Source organism: Panicum virgatum, chromosome 7K (genome assembly GCF_016808335.1).
Source record: "Panicum virgatum strain AP13 chromosome 7K, P.virgatum_v5, whole genome shotgun sequence".
In the NCBI taxonomy this organism is placed as follows: domain Eukaryota; kingdom Viridiplantae; phylum Streptophyta; class Magnoliopsida; order Poales; family Poaceae; genus Panicum; species Panicum virgatum.
In genome coordinates, this window is record NC_053142.1 from 39,355,629 (window position 1) to 39,367,242 (window position 11,614).

At 44.6% G+C, this 11,614-nt stretch overlaps 1 protein-coding gene across 4 annotated transcripts; it reads right to left on the minus strand.

Moving 5' to 3' along the window:
- Positions 1-2,163: 2,163 nt before the first annotated feature.
- Positions 2,164-7,031, minus strand: LOC120642441 (casein kinase 1-like). 4 transcript variants are annotated; one of them, XM_039918958.1, is made up of 14 exons: positions 6,509-7,031; positions 6,363-6,403; positions 5,662-5,731; positions 5,430-5,578; positions 5,209-5,304; positions 4,753-4,823; positions 3,986-4,047; positions 3,670-3,733; positions 3,500-3,584; positions 3,246-3,375; positions 3,092-3,165; positions 2,943-3,003; positions 2,748-2,845; positions 2,164-2,663 (listed from the first exon to the last, which is right to left on the minus strand). In XM_039918958.1, the coding sequence occupies exons 1-14, from the start codon at positions 6,582-6,584 to the stop codon at positions 2,367-2,369; spliced, it is 1,374 nt and encodes a 457-aa protein (XP_039774892.1). In that variant the 5' UTR covers positions 6,585-7,031; the 3' UTR covers positions 2,164-2,366. The 4 variants fall into 4 exon arrangements, with proteins under 4 accessions (XP_039774892.1, XP_039774893.1, XP_039774894.1 ...); XM_039918959.1 differs by having other exon boundaries at positions 3,246-3,372; positions 6,509-7,030; XM_039918960.1 differs by having other exon boundaries at positions 2,751-2,845; positions 6,509-7,029.
- Positions 7,032-11,614: the final 4,583 nt, after the last annotated feature.

The following is an 11,614-nucleotide window of genomic DNA, read 5'->3' on the forward strand; positions in this document are numbered from 1 at the left end:
GAAGAGGCAACAGGGAGGTATGCAATGCTGTCTACGACCCTGTATTATGCTTCCACAACACCTTTTGTGGGCTTCATTTCAATTCAGTTTGGGAACCTGGCTATTTAAGAGTGGGACCAAGGGCAGGGGAAAAGATGGGAAAGTTCCTTGCAAATTATCTCCCTGTAGCTCACGACTTCACGAAGGGGCTTGAATTAACACGAGATCTGGGGGTCTATTTCGTGGAAGGTGCAGGACACAGTTTTTCAACTAATAGCAGTCTATCTCCAAGGTTTGCTTGTGGTGAGGAACAGGAAAAGTGGATACTTGCGAATTAATGTTTTATTAATTTGGGGATAATAGTTGCATTATTTTAGTTACACTAGAAAAACCAATAGCCAACTACAATATGTATGCCTTAAGTCAATGGAAATATGCTCATTTCATGAGGTAGAAGTAGAACTGGTGTACACGCATCATACATGAAAATGACGGTTAGGAACAAATGTGGATGGAACTTTGGGTTTTTAATACTTTATTACATTCTACATCATTTTCGTTACTGGAGGTATAGCATTGATACTTTGGACCTATCACATTCGCCAACTAAGACATCACGGCGATGAGATACCTGCTCTTAAATTTTTCCATCTTAAATAAGTTGATTTTCTAATTGGCTGTATGGTACCTAGTACCTATTGAGTAGATCGCTTTATCTACTAAACAAGTTGATTTTCTAATTGGCTGTATGTGTTTTGTGCAGGGTACTTCTGGTTGACTAGACGGGAGCAATAGTAGTTCCTGTATGCTTAATGAACTCTGTAGTGAAACCTCTTTGTTTTCCCTCTGTTGCTTCATTGTTGGAAATTCTAGTAAGCCCCTATTTGGCGAATCCCTTCTTTTGTTTTGTTTTCACACCCCTCTTATCCAGAATCGCATCCAAACGCGTTTCTTGTTGACCAAATGCACGACATTTGCAGTTCAAAAGCTACCTGCAGCTGCAAGCATAGGCTAGCCTGGTCAGTTCTGATTCAGGTACACATCATAGGCTCGCAGCATCTATCCATTCATCAACTCATGGATCACATTGTACTATCTGACTCAGATACATGCCATCTTAACCATCTGCACTGGATGCTCTCGATCTTAGTCAGAATGGGGTTGCTTGTGACTCAATTTATTTCCATTTACAAAATCTAGCATCTTGACTTTATATGCTAGCGACGCTGTCATGCTACTGCAATTCCTGCCAAACATTGTACGCTACTCCTAGATTAACTCACATTTTTTTTATGGTGATTAACTCACATTCAGAACAGCATACTACAGGTTCAAGTTAACAAGTTTTTTTTCCACTGAAACCAAGCAACACGCAATCCTAGCCTTCAGCTCCTGTCCTGTTCCAGGTGCAATTACCGACGAAGAAAAATACTGAATCTGATTCAGAGCTCGAACATTCTTCTTCATCAGCTGGTGCTTGCATAGGTCAAGGCTTGCTTTCCGTGCAAGTTGCTTCCCTACTGCTCAGACACTGCACGGGCAGACGGCCATGAAATTACTGACAAGTGACGAACAAGCACTTCAGCGCAGAACAAATTCATAGTGCCTCTTAATGAAAAATGTGCTCAGGCACGGTTGCGAAAAAAAAAATCATAGTGAGCCGCAAAAAAAAAAAAATCGTAGTGGCCTGCAAAAGACCTGACGCCGTTCTGCAGACTTTGGGTGAGCTTTCGCCCAGGTGGTCGACCCCGCGGCGCCCGAGACCACAGACAGGCAGACGGCCATGAAATTGCTGGCGACAGGCGACCGAGCTCCTCAGCACAAAAACAAATTTGCTTGTGTACCATGGGCGGGGCATGGCGATGATCAACCCTGTTTGTCTCATTATCTGTTCTTTTTTTTATGGACATTATCTGTTCTTCTACATGGATGCATTAATCCCTATGCGTTGATGTAGAAACAACAAATCTAGCTACCATGAAACTAGATTGTACATAAACTCACACACTGGGCCTTGGCAATCCGCCACTGCAAACGGCCATGAAAATAGCGGATCACTTTTCAGAGCGGAACTTGCAAAACGGGCGCCTGTTTAGCGCGTGGCAACCATCAACCTTCTTTGTTGTGTCACCGTCTGTTCTCCTGTACGGAAGAATCCACAGGCAGCTATGCAGTACAGCACACTTTTTAGCTACTAGCTCATCTATTAGATTGTGGCAACACAGCTCTTGGAAACAGTCTCATAAGTTACATAATCTCTTTTATTTCGAGAAGAATCTTTTCAACATACAAATCCTGGGAGCTGCCTGCTCATAAGTCATTAAACCACCCCAGCACTCCCATCCTCATCTTCCAGAGTCCAGACCCTAACCCATTTCGTGAGTTCCTTATTTTCTCCTGTCAGCGCCAATTGAGAGCAGCTCAAAGTTCCTGACAGCGTCATCATGTGAAGACCTTCCGATCTTCGATAAAGACGAGGACCTGATGTCAGCCCCACCCAGATGGTGCGCCCTTTGGGCAGTAGTTGATGGGCGACTGCTGGCACTCGAGACCATGCGGCCCATGCGGTTTGGGTCACTTGGATCTCCAGAAGAGCTTGGTTTGCTTGATGAAAGAACGGCTCTTCTTGATGTGCTTCCATTGCGCAACGATGATGATGGCCTTGTTCTATCTGAATCAACAACCTACAGAACACAAGATATAGTGGTAAGATCTTTCCTGATCACTGTAGGACTGATTAGCTGGTAAAGAACAGCAAAACGTCTTACCACCTTGGATGGCATCAGGGACTCTAGAAGACTTCTGTGCTTGGTGTGTTCTCTATTGTGACCGGAACCAGATCCAGTTCTTCTAAACAAAGCTTCAGCTGCAGAAAACAATCTGTCACGGTTGTCGTGTGCCAAGTCATAAATTAAAAAAGTTATGTCGTGAATTCCACTTTCCCTGCTCGAATATTTACAGACCTGCAGTTCTCTCAGTTCGTTCAGCAGAAGGGCCTGCCAACCCACTAGTCTTGCCGCTAGACTAGTTGCCAAGAACAAATGCATCGTCAGCACAGTGAAAATCCCATTGCTTTTTCATGAATGGCAGGGGAAAATGAAAGCATACGTACCTGAAGTTTGCTTTTATCTCTAAATTGAGGATACTTCATAATGGTCCAGTCAAATACGTAATCTAGTTGGTACCCTACATGTATCCAGAACTAGCCACATCAACACTATAGGCGCAAGGAGAATCAATAATACATTTCTAATGTTTAACCATACCTTCGCGAATAAATAAGTCACGGAAGAGTCTCCTTAAATAGGAGTAATCTGGTTTATCTTCAAATCGTAAGGATCGACAATAATGGAAGTATGAAGTAAACTCTGTTGGATATGATTTACAGAGGACCTGCTTGAAAAATTGGCATGCTATTGTTGTGAACAATTGGTGAAATGTGTTGTTTGAACAGTACAGTAAGTGACGGGGTCATGGGGACTTTGCATCGCATTGTCCCTTGATCTAAAGAATCAATTACCTCAACTGGCGTTAACATTTTCTTTTCACTGATTCTATCATACTTTTGCTTCTTTGTGCCAGCTTTCAGACCTTGCCATGGAAGGCTGGGGAATTCCAAGATGAAAAAAAAAGAAAATTTAAAGGATGCACTAATAAAACTACAAGAAATTCTAGAGAATTGTATCTCACCTTCCTCTTAAGAAATACATCAGCACATAACCAAGAGATTCCAGATCATCTCTCCTGCTTTGTTCTGGAAGGAAACCAACAAAGATTAATCCAAATTCATCTATCAAAGCTTCCAGATTTGTGGATGAATAGTCCACAGTTGATTGACTTCAAGTTCAAGGTCAAGTATAGTGTTTCAGGTTTTCAAGAGATTTAATTTTCTTCACGATATTTGTCTTCATGTCCCCTCTGGGCTCTGGCCCATGAATTCTATCATTTAATGTTCAGATACTGATGATATAGAAGTACATATTTTATTTAAAAGCCATAAACTCACCTACTCCAAGATGGGTATTTACACTGGCATATCGCGCTGTCCCTGTGAGGTTTTTGTTTTCCCTGTGGCATGACAAAGAAAGTATGTTAGCTTTTTTAAAACATAACACCTAGAAGCTTGTAGCCAAAAGATTGAAGCTCTCGGGAAAAAGTAGCAGCAACAATTTTGCCAAAAAAAAAAAAAAGAAAAGTTGGTGCTGATCCGTACAGTAACGTTTACAATGTTTAATATTTGATCCTTACACGTGTTTAAGATACAATGCAATTGGCTGAACCTGGCTTGCAAGCTATATCAGCCAGTAGCAAGGCAGAGTGGCCAATTTTGACATGGTAAGGAGAGAATGTATATAGAAGCTTGGTGATTCATGCTGCTTATATGAACCAACTCAACCGTTTTGGTTAAAAACAGTGCAAAACAGTTTCCCATCAAGCCAGGCACCAGGTTAACCTTTTAGAGATAGAGTGACCAGGACCAAAAGTACAATTAACCCGAAATTTGCATTTCAGGTAGGCTTTAGAACCAAGAACTTCTTCATGTAATAAACTGTCAACAAGCTGTTGCATCACAATACACCACAAAAACTTTATGGTCTGTGTAAACTATGAAAAAATGCCAATGGTATAAAAACACATTAAGGAAAGTCAGAACATTAATACAGACACTAAACAATAGGATCTAATTTAGATAGTACACTTGAACAATCCTCACTTCAAGATGCTTAGATAGGAGTTCCTTTATAATTTTTACAGGCATAAATTCTCCTTTACCTGTAAGGTATGTGCTTATGAGTTTGGAGGTCTCGGTATTTTTTCGCAAGGCCATAGTCGATGACAAATACCTGTGGAGAGTGCTCAACTGTTTTTAGATGGTAACTTTGGCAGAAAACAACTAGTCATTTCTCTATCCATGAATACACAACAGACAACATTGTACAATTTCAGAAAACTAATAATCATTTGGCTTGAAAGCATAACCACCCCTATTACTTGATATAATTGTTATGCTACAAAGTAATTATTAATGAGAAACATGGCTGCTTACATCATTCAACTTCACCATTATCATTAGACATCAAATAGTAGGATACTTGAATAATGTACACTTAGACATTCCAAAGTGTTTCATATTTGAAACGTTTTGATTTGACATTGCCCAACTGATAAACGCAATGCTTTCAATAGGAAAACTGATTCTTAGTAACGTTTAGCAAAAGTAGTACAAACCTGGTTTGCTTTGCGCCCTAAACCCATGAGGAAATTATCAGGCTTGATATCACGATGTAGAAACCCCTTTGTGTGCATATACTCTACTCTACTGATCTGTATCCAATACCAAGAAGATCAATCATAAGAAAAGTGAAGAACTTATTAAAATTACATTAGTATGTGGTTTCAATAAGACCAAAAAAACACAAGAATAATATAGAACTGTAAGATAGACTCACCATCTGATCTGCAAGCATTAGTACAGTTTTGAGGGAGAACTTTCTGCTGCAGTAGTTAAATAAGTCCTCCAGACTTGGACCAAGCAGATCAATCACCATGACATTGTACTCCCCCTCCACCCCGAACCACTTCAGATGTGGAATCCCAGCTTTAAATCAGAGCAGAAAGTAAACAGATCAATAAAGGGCCAGTGTAATTGGAGTAACCAATTTCTACTGTGGTTACACTTACTTCCACCCTGCAAAAGCATGTACAGTTTTGATTCGTAGTGAAGCTGAGGATGCCGTGATTTCACTGATTCCTAAAAAGTTATACATACACAAAATAAGGTGAGCAGGCAATCCTAGATTCCTGCCACTGTTGATATGCCACTAAAATCAGTTTTGATATGCCACTTTTGATATTACTGCCTCCAAGCAGTATTCATCGTCAGTTAACACACTGATTTAGTTTAGCATAGATAGAGAAAACATAACTCCATAGAAACTAAAATCTAACTTTTAGAATCATTGAATCAGAATAAACAAGAGATTAACGTCCCACGGCTGATTTTCAGCACTGATACCCCCACTTCTAAGGACACAACAGGTTAATTGACTCAAATTAGCATTCCTATCTCCAGAATTATATTGTGTTAGAAATGATTCATTTCACAAGTATGAAGATTATTTCCAGAATCCCAGGTCTCACTGTTGACAATTTGTAGCGAGAGTCATAGACAATGTTGGATACACATCATTTCTGTACAGCAAACTCTTTGCCGTAATTGCCCATCTCCAAATACGCCATAATGCTTGCAAGGCGACGTAGCAATGATTAGGCTAGCAACATATGCAAATTACTAGAGCTGGAGTGAACTCCTAACTCTGAACTGGTCACCTAGACATGGACTGTGGACACTGAAATAACACGGGAAGTTGTTCGTGGTATACCAGTTTGACGGCCACCTCCTCACCATTCTGCACGTTCACGGCTGCAAATAAATCAAGCAAGCACTGTCAGGAATCAGAGGCATGCATACACCAGGGGACACCCGGTGATAAAGGAAACGCAAACAACCAGCAACCCACTCACTCACCGAGGTAGAGCTCCCCGAAGGACCCGCTACCGATCTTCTTCCCGAGCTTGAACTTCCCCCCGACCACCTGCTCCATCCCGGCACCCAAACGCGTGAGCTAGCGCTACGCCCACCACCGACAGAGCTCCACTCCAGATCCCAGCCACGCGCCTCAAGCAGCCCCGCGGACCGACCGCATTGGCCCGGCACCGCTGGCCTCGACCGGACGGAAGCCGAAGGCGACCGCCGAGCACCCCCCCCCCCCCCCCCCCCGAGCCGAGCGGCGGCGAGGCCAGGCCCCCGCCGCGACGCGAGGTCAACCTCCCGCCGGGGACGCAGACGGAGCCGATCGCGGGGGGCCACCGGCCGGCCGGCGAGCGGGCCTGGGGATTCGCGGGGGAGAGATCCGGGGCGAGGAGGTTCCTCGTCTGGATTAAGCTAACCTGAGAATTTTTTGGAAGCGGAGGCGAGTTAAAGAGGTGTGTCGGAGAGGGAGGATGAAGACGGCGCGCGGGGAAGGTGGGAATTGGGAAATGGAGGCGAGGGGATAGAGCCGCGGAGCCGGGTCGGGTGTTGGAGTGGGATGCTCTTTTCGCTTTGCGATTCGTGCTCCCCTCCGGATGATCCGCCTGCGCAAATCCCGTGCCCTCCGCGGCAGCTGCAGCTGCCATCGTGGGCAGCCTTTTCGTATAGGTTGGCACGTCCTTGTCACTTGTCGTTGCGTACAAAAGTACACTATATACACGTGTACCGAGCAAGTAGTGCTGCATGTATGATAAAATTCAACTTTAATTTCAGAAAAAAATCAACTATTCTTTACAGTATTGGCCTCTTCATGGTACAAAAAAACGACCGCCACACCCCTTACTTTCTGGTTCGTGCTATTCATTGGTAATCAAGGAAGCAATTTTAGATGTGTCGAGAACAAGCGCATCTCCAAGAGACTATGTAAAAAGCTTTGGATGGGTAAAAATTTAGAGAAAGCCCAAAAACTAGGATCCAACAGCCTCCATCCGGGTCGACTGGCTATCTCGTTCGGCATCCCATGGTGCTCGCTAGCTTTCTTTGCTATGGCTCACGACTCGCCATCTCTGAATCCCGCACTCGCGGTCTGCCCTCCTGCTCTCTCGCGCACCCTCCCACCCTCGCGCGCCCTGCCACGGAGAAGAAGAGGAGGTGGCCGGCCATGGAGAAGAAGAGGAACCGAATTTGGGGGTTTCCACGTGAGCCAATTTCGATCGGAATTGATGTGTTGGGGAGCTTCTACTAGGTGCACAGAACCTATTTTTGTGGTTGGTTGGGTCGGAAGGTGGCCGGGCTACGGATGGCGGCGACCATGGCGGTGGCGCCATGGCTGTGCCTGTGGGCGGCTTGGTGGGAGGCTCGGGAGGGGAAAGTAGGGGCTGGGGAGAGGGATTTGGGGCCAGGGGTGCTAGTGGTGGCATTGAAATTGTCGGATGGGGCCTTGCGGTGGCTAGAGTCAAGTCCGGTGGGCAGCTGTCGTGGCTGTGTTTGGGAAGAGAGAGAGGAGATGTGGAGAGTTTGAAAAGAATGAGGAAGACGTAGATACTCACGAGAAGCAAGCTCACGGCAGGGAAAGTAGTGGGCCCGGGTCAAATTTGCTAGTCTATTTGCCTAGTTTGGAGTTCACCGCAATATGGAGAGGAGATGTTAGCCAAATGACTAGTTAAATGAGAATATAGAGAGGGAAATTTAGCTACACTGTTGGAGATGCTCTATAAACGACGAGGCATAGCTTCTGTTTCAGTTCACACCAGCGGCCACGGGCCGACGAGGCGGTGCTACATCAGTCAGCTGGATTTTGGACTAACGCGACCTCCAGCTGTAAGCAATATGGGCTGGCTGGGTACTTACACATGGGGCTGGATGGTCCCAGATCCATAACGAGGAATCAATGAACCCATTCATGGCGTGCTCGTGCTGAGTACAGCTACAGCTGCGCAGGCCACAGCATGCCACCGGAAGGAGAATCCACAGTCCACACGCACCGGTTGCGCCTGTGCCCCGCGCCAACCTCGGATTGCTGGATCACTGCAGTCTGCAGAAGTTGCGGCCTGCGATAAAAGTTCAGCATCGAGATACATGCGGTTCTTCAGACCTGTGGCTCCTACTGATGTTGCAGTTCTTCACACTGCAGAGCAAGTACATTGCTGTGGTGGCTCCATGCTGAAAGAAGGGGGGAATAAATGGCGCTGCCCAGCGTCCAGAGTGTGCTGCTATTTGCCCGGAATCATGGGCGTCCACCACGGGCTGCTCATTTCGTGTGCCCTGCAAGCATGAGAGGGAGATAAGTGCCATCATGTTATTACTTTTCGAGACAAAAAGGAGGCATTTGATTGAAAAGACTTCTGGCAAAGGCACAGCATTCGTGCTCAATGATAGGTGCAGATCAGACCATACCCTGGGTTCTAGTGATGAATCCCACCTCCTTATCCTGGGAATGCTAGCATGAAGTGCGCTTGAATGAAAACGTGGCACCTGATTTCCAATATTTTTTACCAAAGGCAAAACCGCCCAGCTATTGAAAAATTAACAAAGCAGAATTTTGCAAAAGGTCAAACCAGGCTAGGGGCACCAGCTGATGTTACAGGAATAAATTCTAAATAACTAGAGCATGCTTTCAGATAAAAAGTTTCCGTGTGTTATCCAGTTGTGCAGGGTCATGTGAATGATGTGGTTGTGTAATATGATGGCCCCATAAGATTCAGTTATTCAAAATCTAATTTTCTGTTGAGGTATGCAGAGCGTAATATGCTCAATACATGTAGATTTAGCAGTTGTGTAATATGATGGCCCCATAAGATTCAGCAGTCGACTCAGCCGGCAGCTTCAGCAGTCACGACTTCATATGTTGACACTTCTTCTGCTGACCCGGTTACCACTTCTACGGACCCTCTCCCAGGCAGTGCCAGCACGAGAGCTTCCACGACAGCTACACCTCCAGTCAGCTCAGAACCGCAGCTCCCGTCCGTCACCGAGGGTTCGCCGTCCGACGACGACAATGACGACGACGACCTGGACCGCTTCCTCGCCGTGCCGCGACAGCAGGACCCGTAGCTCGCCTTTTTGGCGCTTTGATGCCAAAGGGGGAGAGAGTTAGGAGGAGGGTAGAGCTAGAGAGAGCTCGTAGTTACAGGACTTTGATGTTTTATATCTCATTTGATGTTAGTTCATGGATATGTACATTTGACTCTTGTGTATGCTGTGCTTTGAGACATATCTATGAATTCCGTTTGAGCCGTTGAGCTCTTTTGGTTCTTTTTCGAGTTTGCTTGTGTTTCTCCTGCTTATCTTTCTCGCTCTCTCATTATTGTTATATTTGTGTTGTCATCAATCACCAAAAAGGGGGAGATTGTAAGCATCTAGGCCCTCTAGATATGTTTCGGTGATTAATGACAACCATTATTGTAACTAATGAGTTTGTGCAGCTTAATGAATCATTATCGCTCATTTGGTCATATGTTAAAGAGGCCCCTCAATTTCATTATTCAAAAAGGCGATCTCGGTATTCAACTCAAATATATAACAAGACTAAGGATCTTTCTAGTCCTAAGTGTTGTAAGGTTGAGAAGGACACTTAGGTTAGTATATGTTTTATAGTTTTGTAGAGGTCGCACTATTAAGAGGGGTTAAGGCTAAGTAACTTGAGCATGGACATGATCAATCAAAAATGGATGCACACTATGGTCACTCAGGTTCTAAGAAGTTCAAATAAGTGGTTTTCAACTTATATCTCAAGAATATTTGGATTGCATTCAAGACTCAAATCAGAAAAGAGAAAATCAGAAAAAGTCTATACACCGGTTTAACCGACGACTCCATTTTTCTATACGTCGGTTAAATGCAGTTATCAGAGTCTGGACAAGTACATACATCGGTTAAACCGACGATATTTAAAATTAACGTCGTTGCAGTTGTCCAGAACGTTTGTTTTCCAGGGTGTTTCAAGATTACATTCACCGGTTAAACCGACGATATTTGAAATTAACGTCGGTGCAGCTGTCCAGAGAGTTGGTTTTTCAGTTGATCAGTGGACAACTACACTCACCGGTTAAACCGATGATACGTCAGTTAATCTGCCCGAGTTGTAACGGCTAGTTTTCCAAATGGGCAGTTTACATTCATCGGTTAAACCGACGATGACTTTTGGAGGACCATCGGATTAACCGGCGTTGCGTACTTTTCTGGCAGCTTTTCTCCAACGGCTCTATTCGTGTGAGCTGCCTATATATACCCCTCCAATGGGTCATTTTGAGCTCTCTTGACACCAGGCAACATTCATACACTCATACTATTGTTGAGAGCCACCTTGAGCTTCATCTTCCACACTTTTGATCATTCAATCATTCAAGAAGCAAGACTAAGGACTTGAGTAGAGAGAAGCTTGTGTGCATCCGTTCTTGGTGATCGGTTCTTGCTCAAGTGAATGCCCTAACTTGTTACTCTTGGTGATTGGCAGCACCTAGGCGATCTTGGTGATTGAGGTGTTTCTTCCGGAGTTTGCCAAGTTGATTGTGGGAGCCCAAAGAAGTTATGTACGTGGCTTGAGCTCCACCACGTCGGTATGGTGAATGGAGACTCTTAGTGAGCGCCCTAGTCTCGGTGACTTGGGAGATGACAAGACTCTTAGTGAGTGTCACAACGTAGATTAGGGGTGTGTACCAACACATCGACACCACGGGAAAAAATCCGGTTGTCTCTTGCCCACTCTTTACTTTCAAGCACTTACTTTCATGCAATTATTCATGTGCTTGACCTTAGAGATCATAATTTAGCTCTATCTTGCTTAGTTTCATATCTTGTTTTATCCTTTATAGCTTGTGTAGTTTGCTTAGTTAGCCGGTTGGTGAATTGAGCCTTACTAGTATTGCATAGGTTAAGGTTGCTTTACTTTGTCTTAGAAATTTGAAAAAGGCCCAATTCACCCCCCTCTTGGTCCATCGATCCTTACAATTGGTATCAGAGCCTCGTTGCTCATTTGGATCATTAGGCTTCACCGCCTAGACCTATGGCCAAGATGGGTGGTTCGCCGCCTCACTTTGAGGGGCAAGAACTTTGCTTATTGGAAAGTTCGCATGGCCGCATATCTTGATGCGATTGCCCCCG

What these genes read in the sequence shown, in the direction of transcription:
- LOC120642441 (XM_039918958.1), bottom strand. Translation starts at nt 6,584, where the DNA reads ATGGAGCAGGTGGTCGGGGGGAAGTTCAAGCTCGGGAAGAAGATCGGT. An exon ending in CATGCTTTTGCAGGGTGGAA is followed by an intron (nt 5,579 to 5,661) that starts GTAAGTGTAACC and finishes TCTGATTTAAAG; the next exon opens with CTGGGATTCCACATCTGAAG. An exon ending in ATGTATTTCTTAAGAGGAAG is followed by an intron (nt 3,585 to 3,669) that starts GTGAGATACAAT and finishes GGAATTCCCCAG; the next exon opens with CCTTCCATGGCAAGGTCTGA.